The 19184-nt window shown below is 45.0% G+C and overlaps 1 protein-coding gene across 1 annotated transcript; it reads left to right on the forward strand.

The window, feature by feature from the left end:
* The first annotated feature begins 855 nt into the window (after positions 1-855).
* On the forward strand, positions 856-17936 carry CLDN18 (claudin 18). Its single transcript, XM_047783066.1, has 5 exons — positions 856-1218; positions 12948-13112; positions 14268-14385; positions 15779-15889; positions 17049-17936. Exons 1-5 carry the CDS (start codon positions 999-1001, stop codon positions 17218-17220), a joined length of 786 nt encoding a protein of 261 aa, XP_047639022.1. The 5' UTR covers positions 856-998; the 3' UTR covers positions 17221-17936.
* Positions 17937-19184: the final 1248 nt, after the last annotated feature.

A 19184-nucleotide genomic window follows, 5' to 3' on the forward strand; every position in this document is an offset into this window, starting at 1 on the left:
TGCCCCAAATCACCCAGCACATGGCAGATTAAGGACAGTGTCAGGAGCAGATCCCAGGCCTCTCCTTAACCAGGTCAGGGTGTCTGGCCCAGGCAGCACTGCTCTGCACTCCTGGCCTTTGGGGAACTTCTGCTTCTGCCTCTGCCTGCCATGTGGTCTTCTCGTGGTTCTTGCAGCAGGAGTGAAAGGGCGAGATGTCAGTACCGTGCCCTGCTTCTGTTCAACCCAGTTCCTGTATCTGTGGACCAAGAGCCTATCGCTAGGATTTGGCTTCCTGTTTGTTCTCAAATGTGGGGACAACTTTGCCTGGCCCTGCCACTCCATATGGAAACAGAGAAAAGAGCCCCAGACTGGAAATTAAGATGGGAGCTCCACTTTTGCCATTTTTAAAGCAGCCATGGTTCAAAGCACTTGGACAGGTTCCTTAACCTATTTGTACCTGGCTTGACCCCCTCGCAAAAATATGGGTGGGGAATAATAATACCTGCCCTACACGTTTCTGTAAGATCCGAACGGAAAGATGTCAGTGGAACGTGGTTTATGAGCTAGGAGGAGAAAATGTGAACATCTGGTGACAGAGAGATCCTTGGGGCCATTTTTTTTTTTAAGTGTGGTCAGCCCAAGTGGTTTCCGTGCCTTTCCGAGGCTGAGCAGAGCCTCGAGGAAGGGCTTGTGGGGGTCTCAGTGGTGCTTTTTCCCCAGATGGCGGCGCACTTGCAGCAAAGCTGGAGCCCGGAAGGGGCGGGGGGGTGGGGGGTCGGGTCAGACCGCCGCGCCCTCAAACCAGCTGGGCCTGCCCCTTGCTCAGCGGGACAAGTGCCTCTTGGGGCTGCTTCCCTAACAAATGAAAAAATAATGCCCTTGAACCAAGAGTGAAACTGAACTATCTAAGGAAAACACTGTGAGCAAACACCAAGGGCTGAGGGAAACCATCTGATCAGAGCAGCTTTGCAGCAGGACGAAGGCGGCAGCTGGGCGGAAGGTCCAGGGCCGAGGCCATGTCCACCACAACATGCCAAGTGGTGGGCTTCCTGCTGTCCGTCCTGGGCCTGGCGGGCTGCATCGCTGCCACTGGTATGGACATGTGGAGCACCCAGGACTTGTACGACAACCCGGTCACCTCCGTGTTCCAGTACGAGGGGCTCTGGCGGAGCTGTGTGCAGCAGAGCTCGGGCTTCACCGAGTGCCGGCCCTACTTCACCATCCTGGGCCTGCCAGGTAGGCAAAGTCAGGCAGGAAGGAGCCTGGGAAGTCAGCGCGGGGTATAACCCTCGCGGCGATAGCTCAGGATCAGAGGTGTGAATAAGAGAAGTTGGCCCCGTGATGAAGAGTGCTCAAGTCATGGCGGAGAACATTGGAGAATTCCTACTCAGGTCCAAGGAATTGCTAGTAAGGAAGCGGGTCATGAAAAGAATGCGTCTCTCTTAAGGGCAGGTTCGTGATACTAGAACAGACAATGTTTCTAGAGGAGAAAAGTAACTGTGTGTGTGCATGTGCGTGTGACTTGCTTCTGCCTGCGCGAACACGGGACTAAGGATGGAGGGTGGTGACCATTTCCTGACACCCGAAAAAGTTTATTGGGAGCTAATATCATTGAATTTTCAATTCAGTTCAGTTTTTCTTTGAAAAGTTAGAGTCTCTGTAGGTGCCAGAAAGTATATATTGTCATTTAATTATAAATATCCTTTCCTGCATTTGTGTTGAGAGGTTCTGGTGTGTATTCCTGAAACACAATGCATAGCAGAATATAAATTATAGACTTATACTTTAATAATGTCAGAATGTAAATATAATTATAGATGTGACATCTTTTCACCCCTGCAGATAAGTTAATTAGGTTGTGATGATTGTACAACTATAAATATAATGAAATTCATTGAATTATTTTCAAAGAAGATGAAGTAAGTTAAATCCCTCTTTCCAATCCAGATAATGATTTCAAATAGGCATCTAGGAACTTTGCATTCTAGATATTATGTGAGCTCTACTTGTATTAATTTTTTTAAGTGAAAAGAAATTTAGAATCAGGTTTATCCATGGCTCCAAGAAGTGGCCAAGATGTGACTTTGGTGAGAAAAGGAAAACAGTACTGGGTTTTGCTTCTCTGAAACAAACACCTTGTGGACAGGTATTTGGGAATAAATTTGCAAGAAACTGTTAAGAGCCTGTGAAACCCTTGAAATTCATTTGGGAAAAGCAGTTCAACTAATTCATCTCCCATTTGCAGAAAGAAATAGAAGGTGAGTGACAGAGTAGAAGAATTGGGATATTGACTCTATTTCCAGAAGCCACTTGTATTGCAGGACAAACCGATCATGGACTGACACCTGATCAGAGAAGCAGGGGGGGTAGAACTTGGCCCGGAGGAGGAATGATGCTACGGTATGAGGGCAAAAAATCAGGAGGGAGGATATGGGAAACTGTGGGTTGTAGAATTGCTAGCTACACCTAATTTTAACCATTAAATGAAAAAATAAGATTGATCTTACATTCAAAATTAAGACACGACATTCCATGACTTCAGCTCAATAACCTCTTCCCAGGGCCCCGTCACATGTTATCAATCTCTTGCTCATTCTGTATCTTTCCGTGGAGCTCCCAAATATCCCCAGTCCCCTAAATGGCCAGACCCCATGGCTGCCACTCTGGCTTATATTTCCTGGTCTACTGTGGGATCCCATCCTTCCTGAGCACCTCTTAGAATCTCTCCTCATCTCCTCACCAGCTATATATTCTCTGCAGAACAAGGTCTCCTCCCTCCCTCTCTCCAAGGCCAACCTCTCCACCAGGGCTCTGGAGGCCCCACATGCTCCCGTCTGGTTGTCCCTGCTGATCAGTCGCTCTCTCTCCTCTTTCTTCTCTCCTCCTCACTTATGCTTATATTTTCCTTTCCTGAAAAACCTTCTCTTGATTCAGATCATTGTCAAGTTCTGTCTCTCTCTGGCTTACTGACAACCAAATTAAGTTTTTCTACCACCCCTCCCTCTTAACCGCTTAACATCTGGCTTCTTTAGTATTTGCATGTTTGATTGTGGCAGAAAGTCAGACAGAATTTGCCAATCACCAGCTTCCAGCTCTCAGCTCTCATCTCCCTGGATATTTCAGAACCCAAACACTTTCCATGGTTCCCCACTCCCAGCTGAATTAGGCTCAGACGTGACAGCCTGGCACCCATACCCTCCAATATCCCTTACCTCCCTTCCCTGACCCATCTTTTACTGGTCCTCAGGCCCCAGCCTATGTTTCTCCCTGTCCATTTACTATCCCCTGGGCCTGGATCCCAGTGCCCATTAGTCCCATTGCCCAAATGCCCCCTCCTCCACCCCAACTGCCATCTCCATGTGCAAGAAGGCACACCTTCCATATGCAAAGTCCAGCTCAAATACCACCTCTTCCCTGAAGCCTCCTCACATCCCCAAATTACACAGGATCCCACAGCCCTCTGTACCACACCCCGAGCCTTCTGACAGCGCTGTGCATGCTTCTCACCCCTCCTAACACTGCTCACAAATCTGAAACCCTGAAAAGCTCCAGGCAACCTTCACAGAAGTGGACCCCAGCCCAGCCTGTCTGTGTCAGGGGAACAGGATCCCACCAAAAGCCAGGAAAGACATTTCTAGGGACTAAGTTGTGGAAAAAGAAATACTTTAAATCACTGATAATGTATGGCTGTGGAGAACAGTGTGGATTTTAGAAGAGCCAGTCCTCAGGTAGCAGGAGTGACTACAGTGTAAATTGGCATCCTGAAATGCAAATATTTGCTTGATGACTTAAGATGTGGCTGACTGATGGAGGTGAGGGAACAGTGGGAAGATTACCAGGAGGAAAAGGCTAGAAAGTAACTCAAAAGCTGAAGGCAGGAGCCTAAGGCAATGAAGCAGCTGGAGAGGAGGCTGCACTACGGGGTGGCTTGTGGACACTTGAGAGGCTCCTGAGGAGGCTGAAAGGAGTAGCATGAACCAGCCAGGACCCAGCACCTGGAGTGGACTTGACCATCAGAAATAGCTGCTGAAAGCACATTCTTGCGCATGACAAGAGGCCTAGGGAAAAGACATCTGAAGCAGAGGAGCTGGGAGAAATGCCTAGAGGTAGAAAGGGAAGGTTGCCGAGAATTTAATTTTGACCTAGAACTCAAGGTTGTGGCAGGGGAAGGACCACTGTCCTGCAGAGACGTAAGCCTTCAAGTGCTATAAGAGGCAGATACCATTATAATGCTTTAATAATCATAGTCATCACCACCAATTAATTCTTCCTAAATATAAGCTCTTTTCTTGCAAAAACCTCACTTAACTTTTCATTCATCTGATAAAGATGTATCACGTTTAGTAGGAACTGACAGCCATAGAATAACTTAATCCCATTCATCTAACTGTATTATATAACCTACAGATAAATGAAGGAGGTAAATGGTGGTGGTGGCAGGATGATTGACCTGTATATTTCCAGCTTTGTATAATTTATAGCGCAAGATCTCTCCACTAGATTCTCAGCAGTTAATGTAGCGTGTAATTCTCCAAAGACAGTGCCCAGAAATAAAAGCAGCTATTGTTTATTGGACTGCACCTAAACTCTCCAGTTTAATCTTCACAGCAATACAAGGAAATGTGTATAACTTCATTTTTATGAAAGTGGAAACTAAGGCGCAGAGAGGGAGGCAAGGCGACATGCCCAAACTCTCATGGATAGAGGATTGCAGAAGCAGGGTATGAACACAAGGCTGAAAATTTTCCACATCGTGTCTTTTCCCCTGCTCATCCTCATCCAGCTAAAGGGGCTTCCTTATGATTGAAGGGATAGGTCTGGGCTGGAGCACATTTAGAGGGTATCTTGGCATTTTTACCCATTTATAGCAATATCATGAACAATGCACAATTAAGTTACTAAGTTTAAAGGGTGGATGATTTGTCTGTCATTCTCACTTGGAGACTGAGGGGAGGAAAAAGCAAAAGGCAGTCAATGAGCAGGGTGGAGAGGAGGCAAAGACCTGGCAAACTCAGGTCTCTGGCCTCCATGATGGTATCATAGTCAAGTGATTTTTTTTTTTTCCTAATGCATTTGCAAATATTTGGATTGTATTTGGTGCAGTGGCAGGACCCTATGGTTAGAGGCAGGTGAGTTGGGATCAAGACCATAGCTGGGCCACCTACATCTCTTGACCTCACTGCCCAGGCGTAAAATGCCTCACAGGAAGCCATTTGTGTGAGAGTGCTCTGTGACCCATGTTTAAGATCTGGCTCCTGGTGTCATTAAGTCATTACTATCCTGTTCACACAACCCAAAGCTCTCAAACAGAACATCTGATCTCCCATATTTTTTCTTCTCCAAAATCAAACACCTTTTATGAATCCAAATATCCACAGTAAAGATTATTTAGGGTCTTTTTTTTTTCTCCTGTCCATCCCCCATTCCACCCATGTTCTAAACATTTTGCTGGTTCTCAGCCCCTTTGCAGGCACTGCCTTTCTTTTGCACAACTAGTTACATTTCCCCTTTACCACTTCAATGTGAAAACACAGCCACTGGAGAGCTAGGGAGTTTCCCATCAACCTGTCAGTTATATTTCCATACACAGGGCAATTAGAGACAGGGGCGAGGGTGGTGGTGGTTAAAGAAACCACATTTAATTCAGAGAACAATTCTGTAAGGGAAAAAAATATGAAACTGCTCTTGTGTATCCTTTCTAAAGGAGCTGCCTTGTTTCTTCTTACTTTTGGCTGAATGCTTCACATAAAGTTTAATGTTCATAATCCTGTATAACCAGCTCGTTTTTCCCCCATGTCTGGCAGAGGAAACTGGTCCTAAGAGGTAGTGATTATAGGTTAGTTATAAAGTTGAAATAAGATCTTTGGGAGGCTCTTGGTTTGGGGTCAAGCTGCTTTCCTTTTCTTCAAGAAAAAAAAAAAAGATGTTTTAGCACAAGCGCAACTTTTTAAATATGTGGACAAACATCTGAATGTGTACATACTCTTGTACATCTGAAGGAGGTTCCACAGGGAACTGAGAACACATCTACAAAGCCCAAGAGAACTTTTACCTTAAGTATAAAATGAGACTGCTTGCTCTGATTTCTCCATGATCAAAGCTATATAGACCCAGGAATCAGGATGCCTCCTCAGCTTGTGTTGTGGAGGTTGTTGCTTTTGATAGCAGGGACAGCCACCCACAAAGCATCACACTCTAACATGGACCAGTCAGTGATGAGGCATCATTTCCTGGTGGGGCACACATCATCAGAATTATATAGTTGGAGCCTACTTTAGAGTTGAAAAAGGAGGCAATGCGAATGGAAGCCCCTACGCTGCCTCCCCCACCAGCCCACTCCCTGATTCATTGCCCCACCAGTTCCTGAGCCCATTTTTTCTGATATTCCTCCCTACCCTGGTCCAGGCCTTTCTCTTCCTCCTTTTCTCAAATCTTCTTCCACTTCAGCCCTTCACACCCTCTCATGCATGGCTTTTTCAAATCCTTGACCATATTTTACCACCATCTGAGAGGATTCGAGTTTGTACACAGTTAATACAAGCCAAAGCCATGTGGGTTTGGCGAGAGATAACTTGTGGGCTTTTGAATTGTTCTTTTTTTAATTAATTTTACACAATTTTTACAGGTTACTTTCCATGTTCAGTTATTACCAAAAAACAAATATTGGCTGTATTTCCCATGTTGTACAATCCGTCCTTGAGCCTATCTTACACCCAATAGTTTGAACCTCCCACCCCACCCCCCATATTGCCTCTCCCCCCTCCTCAGCACTGGTTTGTTCTCTGTAGAGAGAGAATTTCTTTTTAGGGAAGGTGAAGAAACTGAAACTTACTGAGCCTGGCTTCATTCTATGCTGGGGCCAAGCAGCATCTGATCTTCACGTCTCTGTAAGAAATATCTCTGTCTCACTCCAGAGTTGAGGAGACTTAGCTTCTGTGAGTTTAAATGGCTTGCCTGATGATAATCACTTGACATCACATCATTCTGTAGGATTTCACAAGATACCAAAGAACCTCCGTAGTGGTTCCCTGGGATTTCTGGACAACAGAGGCTCTTCCGCCTTGTTCTGAAGGGCCTTCCCTCTGAGGTCTGGCCTCAGACTTCCCTCCTCAAAGCTCCTCTCCTTTGGACTCCTCCACCAGCCCTTCCTACTTCCAATCTGGGGCCAAACTGTGCCTAAAGATATGAGTCCTCTCCTGTCCTCCACCCCAACAAAAACCTGAGATCCAGGCCTTTGGTTCCCAATGTCTCATCAGCCCCACCCCCACCTACCACCAGCTCAGTAACATCAGCCACTGGGGACTCTTTCCTCTCAACACTCCACTCTCCCTCTTCACCTTCCAGTTCACCTCCTTTCAGCCTCTCCACTTCACCTTCTCCTGAGCCCTCTTGAAGGCTGTTTTCCCAGATTATTCCTTGTAATTTTATATCACGAAATCATTAAATGAAAATCACTAGAGTTCAGGCCAAAACATTAACATGTCTTTTAAAGTTTCCCCAGGAGATGCTAAAGGACAGCTGGGATTGGGAAGCACACCCAAAGGCACCTTGCCTTTCAGTCAATAGCTACTTTGGGGGAATATGATATATTGCAACAGGAGGGAACATTGAGTTCCCATTTTTCCATTTGCTTCTCTTAGTCCTGACTCCTGCCCACCCTTCAGGTCTGATAATGCTTCTTTGTTCATTGAAAAGAATGTTGTAGTCACACCTTGGGTGCAAAGAATCAGTCTCCAAAGCCCGTTGACTCACCTGTTATCAGCTGATAAGCCTGGACCTCTTGCTCAGAATACCAAATAAGAGACAGTGGCTAAAAGAGAAATCTACCTCCTTTGGAAGCAGTTCCTCTGGTTACCCACCTATGGAGAAGGATTAGAAACCCAGATGGTAGAAACTTCCAGATGGAAAGGAAGTTCAGGTCACCACCATGCACCTCCATGGTCAATACAAGATATAGGGGAGTTCTAGCAATGAGTAGTGAACATTTCCCCTCACTTCCTGGCAGCTGTCGCCGTCCTAGCTCCCACCCTCAGAAGAACCACCCCCCCAGGGGTCCCCAAAGCAGAGAAGAACTTGGTTCATCCACCCAGGTCCAGAGTTATGGCTGACAGCGGCCTTGTTTTGTCCAACCACAGGCTAAAAGAAAGTGCTAAGGGGCATTCCCATCATGGCTCAGTGGAAACAAATCTAACTAGTATCCATGAGGATGCAGGTTTGATCCCTGGCCTCGCTTAGTGGGTCAGGGATCCGGCATTGCTGTGAGCTGCGGTGTAGTTCACAGATGCAGCTCAGATCCCACATTGCTGTGGCTGTAGTATAGGCTGGCAGCTACAGCTCTGATTCAACCCCTAGCCTGGGAACTTCCATATGCCTTGGGTACTGCCCTAAAAAGCAAAAAAAAAAAAAAAAAAAAATCTAAGGAGTAAGAAGTAAAGGGCTAGGACTAAGCTAACCTTAACCCTAGAAGGATATTCTAAAAAATAAAAAGGAGCTCAGGGTCAGAGTGGATTCCTGATTCAAAGCAGGTATCAGTGTTCATCAGAAGTCCAGAGGTTGGGAGAGAGCAGGAAAGAAATGAAGCCTTGTCACCCAAACCTGACCCAGCAGAGATAAGAGGGCAATGGAGAGCCTGAGTCAAAGGCTGACCAAGACAGGCTGGCTAGGGCTCCAGTTGCCAAGGGCTCCTATGGCACAGCAGCAGCCACTGGCCACATCGGGCAAGCCCACAGTGCATTTACCTCCCACCAGCCAGGGTCGCCGACCTTTCCAATCCAACAATGTTGGAGAAGATCACAAACCTCAGCCACAGCCACAGCACAGTGGTGATACCTTTCAGGAACAAATAGAAGAACCACTGAATTGAAAGAGATTCAATGACCCCATCTTTGCCAAGAGTCCAGAAGTATAATTTTGTGTGGAATGAGGAAGGGACATTCTTTATCCTGCTTGGTTAATATTGTTCATTTTTTGTTGGTTTGTTTGTTTTTGGTTGGTTGGTTGGTTGGTTAATTGGGTTTCAGGTGTTTTAACCAAATGCTTTGCCAGGTGCTTCTCAAAATGGATTTTGTTCTCTGAATGGCTTAAGGCTTAAAATATCAGAACAAGGGCAGTTTTCAAAACCTCCAACAGGTTCCTAAGTAGATTTGAAGTTCATAAGAAGCCCATGGGGACAAGATGAAAGGAAAGTCAAAATCCCTTCCTCCTCTCTTATCAGTTTCCTGGTAGCAACATACAAAAGCAGAAGAATCCTGAGGATGTTTTCTGAAGTCTGGGACTGTCCCACAAATGTCCTCTCCATAGCTGTCCTGAACCACAGGCTTAGAGTTTAACTATGTGTGTTAAAGAGAACTAGAACTACACCATGAGCGACTATCAGAAAATGGTTCTATTATGATTACTTAGCCAAGGTACTCCTAAGGTGAAAAGAAATTTAAGGGAAGTTACTGCTGTGGCTCAGCAGTTAACGAACCTGACTAGCATCCAGGAGGACATGGGTTCGATCCCTGGCCTTGCGCAGTGGGTTAAGGGTCTGGCGTTGCCTTGAGCTGTGGTGTAGGTCACAGACACAGTTTGGATCCCACGTTGCTGTGGCTGTGGTGTAGGTCTGTGGCTACAGCTCCAGTTGGACTCCTAGCCTAGGAACCTCCATATGCCACAAATGCAGCCCTAAAAAGACAAAAAAAGAAAAGAAAAGAAATTTAAGGTTCAGGATTTCCAGTGAAAATATAATCCTCCCAGGTTGTAAACTGCTTGAAGACAGATTATTTCTCATGAAGCTTTATTCCTCCTACAGCATCTGGCAAAGTGTTTTGCAGAGAATTTGAGCTTAAAAATACTTGATAAATGGAAGTTCCCTGTGGCACAGAGGGTTAAGAATCCAGCGTTGTCACTGCAGTGGCTCAGTTCGCTGCTGTGGCCTGGGTTTAATCCCCAGCCTGCATGTGGGTACAGCCAAAAAAAAAAAAAAAACTGATAAATGAATGAATGAATTCCTGGATGAGCATCTGAATATGTTGACGTATGACCATGAGAGTATACCAACGTGCTGGATTCATTAAAGAGGTGTAAATGAATACACAAGTCAATGACACACACTTGCTTTGTTAATGAGGAAATAGATGGGGTGTGTTTGTTCCCAGTAAATTTGGGGCCAAAAAAGGCATTGGGCAAGGTTCTGGAAAATAGAGGCAACAGGCTAGAGCCCTCTTATATTAGGAGTAGATCCAAAGGCCACTGTTAAGCCTTCATGATTTATTTTCATTGGACTGGGTCGCCATGGCTTTAGCATCACAAAGCTAAAAGCCCAAGATGTCAGTGTTCATCAAGTCTCCCAGGAATGAATGGTCAGATCCTGGAGTTGATTCACACCTTAAACCATCACGTTTATCCTGGGATTATACTTGTTAATAGGGCCAAGCCTCGTGATAGATGCTTATAGAAATCTCTTCCTAGCAAAGAAGCAACGTTAAAATCAGAAGTTTCTGTCTTTCTTTTTTTTTTTGGTCTTTTTGCCTTTTCTAGGGCCGCTTCTAGGGCATATGGAGGTTCCCAGGCCAGGGGTCTAATTGGAGCTACAGCCGCTGGCCTACGCCACAGCCACAGCAACATGGGATCCAAGCTGTGTCTGTGACCTACACCACAGCTCACGGCAACACCAGATCCTTAACCCACTGAGCAAGGCCAGGGATCGAACTCGCAACCTCATGGTTCCTAGTCGGATTCATTAACCACTGCACCACGACGAGAACTCTCCAAAATCAGAAGTTTCTTTAGGAAGGAGAGAAGCAAAATCAAGTGAATGGAGGTCAATGGCACAGAAGCAGAGTAGCTGGTTACCATCATCTCTACACAGGGAGATTCCTGGTGAGAAAGTTGCCAGGGCCTCCATTCCTCAGACACTGCAGAAGGCTCTTTAACAAATTCTGCATGATCTTCCTCTCCTGTTTTCAATATTTTTCATTGATTGCCAATTCTTCGGTCATGACAAATTGCTTTGTGATACACACCTAGGAGTGAATATGTAGGCAGCTCACTAATATTGGCTGTATTTGAGATGGAAATCTTCCCGAAGAGATTGAAGAGAATTGCTCCCAGGGCTCCCTCGTCTTGAGAGTCGCATTTATAAATAATCTCCTACGACAAGTAATTCCCTGAGATGACTTTTGGAGAATATTCCTTTATATATTCTTAGTATCCATTTCAGAGGATGACATTTTATGGCCAAATCTCCAAGTTTGGAATATACGTTCTGTGGGGAGCTTACAAATCCCCTACCTTGCTGGCAGCCAGAACTTGGTCTGTTTTTCCAGGATGAAGTACTTCAGAGCAATGTACTGTGATGGGAAAATAACCACTTTGAGATAGGCCTGGGTTTGACCCCCACCTCAGCTTTTCCTTTGTTATGTGTCTTTGGACAGGTTATTTAACCTTTGAGTCTCAATTTCTTCTATTATAAAATAGAGGAAATAGGAGTTCCTGCTCTTAAGGGTCCACCTGGAATGGCTGGACTCATTACAGAGGGTTAAGGATTCAACTGGAGCAGCTCAGGTTGCTGTGGAGGCACAGATTTGATCCTCTGGGTTAAGGATCCTGCATTGCTGCAGCTGTGGCATAGGTCACAGCTGTGACTCAGATTCAGTTCCTGGCCTGGGGAGTTCCTTGTGCCACAGATGCAGCCAAAAAAAAATTAACTAATTAAAAAATAATTAATACATAAATAAATAAATAAAGGTGATGATATTACCCACATTGCAAGGGTTTTTTAATATGATGTGTAAGAGGTCCCTAATAGTTTTAAGTTAAAAGCAGCACTTGAAATGGATATGTGTATATGGATAACTGAATCACTTTGCTATACAGCAGAAATTATCACAACATTGTAAATCAACTAGATTTCAATAAAACTTTTGGATATAAAAAAATAACATCAATAAAATATTCAAGGTAAGATGTAAAAAAAATGTAGTAATTGGCTATGACAGCCAGGGTAGGAAGGAGCTTTCTGCTTTCCTTCACCTGGTGCTTCAGTTCTGCTCTATTAGAACTACCTACACCAGAGGGAGTTCCCTCTGGAAGATACACAAACTCATTTGTCTTCTTTTGTAAAATTCATTAAGCTTGTAGCAGACATGTTTAAATGACTGTCTCTCGCCACTTTGGCATAAACTCCACGAGGGCAGAGATCTGTATATTACTCTCATCCCCATGCCCAAGCATGAGGGCCCATTAAAAAACTGTTGAGCCACTGACTTTAAGGATGCACTGGAAACCACTTTGGAAATATCTGGAGGGGGAAGTCACTGCTGGAGAGTCCCAGCAGGACGTGCAGCTTCTTTTGGTTCCTGGAAAGGGAAATGCTAAAAAATTGTGGTTGCACTGAAAGGCCTGAGTCTTTTTATATATACTCAAAACTTACATGTCACCATGACCTTAGTAATCCCTTTGGAAAGAAGCAACAGTACAGTGTCCTTGGCATACCACCTGTGACCTTGCTTTATTATAGACTGTAAATGAGTTTTCCTGAAGTGGATCCAACTCTGAAGTATTGAGCCCTTGTAGAAAGACTAGAGAAGAAAATTCCTTGGGTTAGAAGTCAAAGTCACTGTTTTACTATGAGTTCTATCAGCCATTTCTCCTTCTTGGACCCTAGATTATCAAGCTTTGAAAAGAGGAAACGAAATAGCTAAATTCCCTCAGCCCTCCCAGCTCCAACATTTCTAATTTTCTCCTGCTCTAGACAATTGAGTGCATGTCTTTCACCAATTAGGGGATTGGAAGCAGGTGGTCTTGCATTTTCCACAGTTTCATATCCCCTGACAATGACAAGGGTCAGTTTTTGGATTTGCTCTTTCTTAGGAGTTTGGTGCTGGTTGGTTGTGGTTCCTTTGTTGTATTAAGCCAGAGCGCAATCAATCATGTTGAGGTGGTCTTACCTGTCCGCCTGTGTCCTAACCCTCTTCCCGCAGCCATGCTGCAGGCAGTACGAGCCCTGATGATCGTAGGCATAGTCCTGGGTGTCATCGGCCTCCTGGTGGCCATCTTCGCCCTGAAATGTATCCGCATTGGCAACATGGACGACCCCTCCAAAGCCAAGATGACGCTGACCTCGGGGATCATGTTCATCATCTCAGGTACCCCAGGAGCCTGGGCTTTCCTCTCTCAAATGGGCATCAAAGCAAAATCATCCTGGCAGAGGGAACACAGCTTCTCCCTGCTGGGTGTGGTTTGAACATGGATCAGAGCTTCACACACTGGGATTCAAGATCTGAGCTGCAGGCTCAATTACAGTCCACGGAAGGTCCCTCTTGGCTGCCATCCTCACCTCATTATAAAAGATTCTCAACTCTAGGGTAGTGTAGTGACTCGATCCCTAAAGGCATTATTTTGGTGCGAGACCTTAGAAAATGATTTTATTGGGAAGAGCTCTTTTTTTTTTTTCCCCCCACTGTACAGCAAGGGGGTCAGGTTATCCTTACATGTATACATTACAATTACATTTTTCCCCCAGCCTTTCTTCTGTTGCAACATGAGTATCTAGACAAAGTTCGCAATGCTATTCAGCAGGATCTCCTTGTCAATCTATTCTAAGTTGTGTCTGATAAGCCCAAGCTCCCGATCCCTCCCACTCCCTCCCCTCCCATCAGGCAGCCACAAGTCTCTTCTCCAAGTCCATGATTTTCTTTTCTAAGGAGATGTTCATTTGTGCTGGATATTAGATTCCAGTTATAAGTGATATCATATGGTATTTGTCTTTGTCTTTCTGGCTCATTTCACTCAGTATGAGATTCTCTAGCTCCATCCATGTTGCTGCAAATGGCATTATGTCATTCTTTTTATGGCTGAGTAGTATTCCATTGTGTATATATACCACATCTTCCGAATCCAATCCTCTGTCGATGGACATTTGGGTTGTTTCCATGTCTTGGCTATTGTGAATAGTGCTGCAATGAACATGCGGGTGCACGTGTTGGGAAGAGCTCTTGACATCATCAAAGGACCTGCCCCGAAATATTTCTGCTAATTGACCCCTGGTCCCAAGATCAAAAATCTCTTTCTGCACAGAGACAAGTCCTTCTGCAACTAGGGAGATAAGAGAATGTGAGGGTCTAGCACCAAGTCTAGCTCATAGTGGGAATTCAGTAGTCCATGCCCGGAGTGACCATCCTGTTATAGGAATGGGCTATTCTGCAGCCTGCTCATCTAAACTCATCTAAGCATACATTGCCTAAGAAACAATGTGATTCCTTCAAAGTTGACCCTGGAGCTTTCTCGTTCTCTGCCCGCAGGTCTTTGCACAATCGCTGGAGTGTCTGTATTTGCCAACATGCTGGTTACTAACTTCTGGATGTCTACAGCTAACATGTACACTGGCATGGGTGGGATGGTGCAGACTGTTCAGACCAGGTAACCTCCTCATCTAGTCTTGAGTATTCTGTGGTGAACATTGTTGTAAAAATCCGATTAAAACATATGCCTAATGTGATTGTCAGTGCCTGAAATAGCAAAAATTTATCAGAGGCAACCATGCCATATCATAAATCAACAATGATCTGTAAATTCATAAACTTCATTTTGGTGAAATATCCCTGGTGATATGACTTGAGGCTGATCTGACATTTGCATTGAAATACTGCGACAGTTCACAGTATTTATCTAACACTCTTATGCAGGCCCATTGTGGCGGCAATGAAACAGGCACTATTAACCCAAGCATGTAAATGAGCATCAGCCCTCATCTCCAGGCCCTCACGGGAACCCGGCTAGGGAAAGGGAAAAGCTAGAATAGAAATGAGCGAGGTGCAATATAGGTGAGAAAAATAATGTTTCTTCCTTGTCCAGCTGCTCTTTCTCTCATTCATTCATTCATTCATTCATTCATTTTACAAATATATGCAACACCTGCTGCTGGCCAGGAATTTTCTGAGTTCTGGAATAAAGACAAGGTCCCTGTTCTCACCGAGGTTACAGTCTAGTCAAGGAAGATGAAACCTCACTGTAATTTGTTGTCTGAAGCAGGGTAGAAATTTTAAAAGGTGGAAGAGCAATTCCAATACCTGGATTCATTTAGCTACTTCAAAGGGATGTATTTCATAGCAAGAAGCAGCAAATTCCTGAAGGAAAAAGAGCTTGTTCCAGGGAGCAATGTAAATATTATACCTAAGTGACCTGTCATCTCTGGAATGGACACACTTCGTATTTCTTTAGCAATACATCATGGGAGACAGGCAGGGATTGAGCACAGATTAAATTCATTACTCTCTGGCCCTGGGAACGCCACTCACCATCCATGTTCCTGCCTTGTTTCAAGAATGGGAAAGACAGAGTTCCCACTGTAGCACAGTGGGTTAAGAATCTGCAGTGGCTGCGGAGTTGTGGGTTCAATCCCTGGCCTGGTGCAGCAGGTTAAGGATCCGGCATTGCTGCACCTGTGGTGACTCAAACATCTCTTGCCAAACTTTTAAGGCACTTCCCTTTGCCAGTAGGGAGGGAGGAAGATTTCCTGAGATGTATCTCTGAGATTAGAGACTTACAGTTAATTCTATGCCTGAGTGATGCTAGGGACCCAAGAATCCCACCGCTGTTTTGCTGATGAGCTTCAGTCCCAATTCTGTTCTCCAGGGCACATGATTCAGTTGGCTGTGACCCGGAGGAGTGTGTGTTCTTCCAGGGTGAGGGTGGGTGGGGATAGGTGTGGAATGCAAAGGTGGGGACAAAGGGGATGGGTGTAGCCAGGTGTAGTGGGTGGAGCCCAGAGTGTTGAGCCAACTGCATTTACAGTCACCATCTCCCCACCCAGGTATACCTTTGGTGCAGCTCTGTTCGTGGGCTGGGTTGCTGGAGGTCTGACCCTCATTGGGGGCATAATGATGTGCATCGCTTGCCGGGGTCTGGCGCCCGAGGAAACCAAGTGAGTCTCCCCATCCCAGTGCCATATGACCTTTGATGCAAGTCCATTTTAATGTATAATTTGCAGCTAGAATATCAGTGTAGGAAGGTAGGTATATGGAAGAACTTGATTGACAAATGGATTATGAACCTTCTCTTTTATGGGGACACCTAAAGAATATTTTTACCCATCTCCCCACATCCCATCCTCCCAACCCCCTTCCCTGGGAGATATTTGGCAACATCTGAAGACTCTTTTTTTTTTTTTTCCCCCAGTTTTTAGAGCTGCACCTGTGGCATATGGAAGTTCCCCTAGGGGTTGAATTGGAGCTGCAGCTGCCAGCCTATGCCACAGCCACAGCAACACAGGATCCAAGCCGCTTCTGTGACCTACACCGCAGCTCACAGCAATGCTGGATCCTTAACCACTGAGCGAGGCCAGGAATGGAACCTGAATCTTCATGGATACTGGTTGGGTTCACAACCCACTAAGCCACAGCAGGAACTCCCAAAGACTGTTAATTGTGACAACTTTGGGATAAACTGGTTGGGTGGTACTGGAATCGGGTGGAGGTCAGGGATGCTGCTCAACATCCTCCAAAGCACAGGACAGGCCCCCACAACAAAGAAGCATCCATTCTAAACTTGTCAGTAGCACTGCTGCTGAGAAAGCCTGCTGGACCTCCATAACTGGGCCTGGGGTTGGGAGCCCCAGATCCCAGTCTGGTTCTCCTGCTTACCACCCCCATGACCTCTAGCCAGGCACTTGCCCTCTCTGAGCCTCCGTTACCCCATCCACATGCTGAGCAGATTAGGGGAGATGAGTTACATGTAAACGCCTTCCAGCTCACAAATTCTGGAATTCTTTGGCACAACCATGTTCCCCAGGACATTGTTTCTGGTTCAGCTTCCTTTTAATTGATTAACAGAGGGAACTTACTAGTCACTAACCCCCAGCTCTGATACTAAGTGGAAAATTCTGCTCCACTGCAAAAGCAGAAGAGCCAGTGTCCCAACGTCCAGGAAAGTAGCTGTCTCAGGACTAACCATTAGCCCAGGACTAAGGGTTTTCCTGGGACACCGGACTTTCAGTGCTAAAAGTCAGACCTCCTCGGGTAAAAGAGTGGTTTTTCCTCCTACCAAATACATCTGTGGTCATGGAATTTTCTTTTTCCTTTCAGCTACAAAGCCGTGTCTTATCATGCCTCGGGCCACAATGTCGCCTACCGGCCTGGAGGCTTCAAAGCCAGCACTGGCTTTGAGTCCAGTAACAAAAACAAGAAGATATTCGATGGGGGTGCCCGCACAGAGGATGAGGGACAATCCCATCCTTCCAAGTACGACTACGTGTAGCCCTGCAAGACACCTCGGTCTGGGCAGAGGAAAGCCCCCACCTAGAGCTCACCCCCAAACAAGGACATTTTACCTTGATTCCCAATTGCTTCTGACTCACAGTTGGAAATTACAAAGCCTTGATTTCACCCATGGTGAGGCCAGATGGTCTTGGCCACCTGTGTCTAAATGTTCCATCACAAAACAGCTGAGTTATCAGAGGTGCATTAGAGGCTCTAGCCCACATTTTCCAATCCTCTTATTTCTTTTTTTTAATAGAAACTTTTAAACCTGATGATAGAATGTACTTTGAATTCCTATCAATCACTTAGATAATTTAGACAGATGCACCCTCCTCCTCTTGGCCAACAGTCCATTGATGATCTATTTCCCAACTCATCCCCTAGAACAGTTCTGAAAGCAAAGCCAAAAAAAGAGAGTCCATCAAAAGACATCATTTTCTGCAACTTGATTTTTGCCCCCACCTCCTGCCCTAACTTGGCTACTAATAAACACTGATAGAAGAAGAGGTAATAGGGGAGAGATCTTTATCGTATCTCCAGCTCATTATCTGAGTTTTCTTAAACTGTGATCTTCAACAGTACTTGGACTAAAATGATTGCAGTTTGAGGAAACTAACCTTTTCCACTTCTGCTAATACCTGCTAATTCCAGCTAAATTCCCCCCAGGGAGTCTCCTGGGCTTCTTACTGCAGGTCCTCTTTCTGTCACAGAAAGACAAAAGGATTTTTTCTTTTTTCTTTGCTTTTTTTTTGTAATCTAAATATATTAGGTATTCTAAATATAGCTAGAATAAATAATGTATTAGTGAAATGATACACTGTCTCTGTGAATTAGCCTCACCCCTGCATGTGAATAGAAGAAAATGAAAAAATAATTGCTTTGATGTTGTCTATGTTGTACTTTGTAAAATCACATTTAAGTCCGAATTTCATGAAGTGCTCACTGATCCTATTTCTTTCCCTTTGAGGTCTCCTGGACTCTGATTATAGATGATAGAATCAGTGTAATCCATGTAAGAAGCAAATAATGGGACACAGCAGGTCCTAGGAAGTGAGTCAAAACTAGTTCTTTAAAAAAAAAAAAAAAGATGGTGATGAGCTTGAATGTAATGTTTCCAGGTGACATGTGGGCCGTACTTACATAGCTAAAGGCCACTGATAGTTGAGAGAAGCACTTATTTGGCACTGTGGTCAGCTTTGTGACCCTGAGAGCTGTGCCCTTCCGTAAATTCACGTCAAGTGGTTGGACCATTGGCTGTTTAAGAGCTCTCTGCAGCCACACACTTTCCCTGGGTTCGTATCACTGCTGCAGAAAGCCTAACTTCCTTCTTTCAGGCTACCAGCATCCCATCTCAGCACCAGAGCCAGAACAGACCCAATGGGAAACTGAGGTAAGGGAAGTCTCTCAAAACTACCTATTCAGGGGGCAGCATTGGCCCTGGGGCAATCTGACCATTTGGTTATTATTTGAGAAAAAAAAGTCTCATACCAATAGTGCATGTGCAAGTGGCATTGAAGGAAACCGGTGAATATTCATATGGGTCTTCATGGCCATTCCACAGAAAGGAATTGTGTCCACCCAGAACCCAGATAGTAAACTCAGGGACCCTTCTCACTGATACAACAATGGTTTTAGGCCAAATCATAAAACTCATTGTCTGAGATGGAATGAAGGATGTTGTCTATATTGTACTTAAAACAATTCAAGAAAAAAAGGGGGGGAGAGAAATTTGAGCAATAGAGAATATGGAGATAGTTCAGGGTTCTCCAGATTTGAGTTGAAGGCCATGGGTACAATGACCTCTCCCTCCCACCACCAGAAAGTCCCTGGCCAGGACTGAGGCACTAAGGGGTGGCTCAGTTGGGCTTTTAGTTCGTACATTCTCTATCCAAAACTTAATTGTTTGAAAGCCTCCATGTAGTTAGAGTGTGCTTTTTAATTTTTATTATTGTTGCTGTCTCA

Source organism: Phacochoerus africanus, chromosome 1, assembly GCF_016906955.1.
Source record: "Phacochoerus africanus isolate WHEZ1 chromosome 1, ROS_Pafr_v1, whole genome shotgun sequence".
In the NCBI taxonomy this organism is placed as follows: domain Eukaryota; kingdom Metazoa; phylum Chordata; class Mammalia; order Artiodactyla; family Suidae; genus Phacochoerus; species Phacochoerus africanus.

Excerpts from the sequence above, each read along its gene's own strand:
- CLDN18 (XM_047783066.1), top strand. The coding sequence starts at position 999 with ATGTCCACCACAACATGCCAAGTGGTGGGCTTCCTGCTGTCCGTCCTG. Across the intron at positions 1,219-12,947 it reads CACCATCCTGGGCCTGCCAG|CCATGCTGCAGGCAGTACGA; the intron begins GTAGGCAAAGTC and ends CTCTTCCCGCAG. Across the intron at positions 15,890-17,048 it reads CTGGCGCCCGAGGAAACCAA|CTACAAAGCCGTGTCTTATC; the intron begins GTGAGTCTCCCC and ends TTTTCCTTTCAG.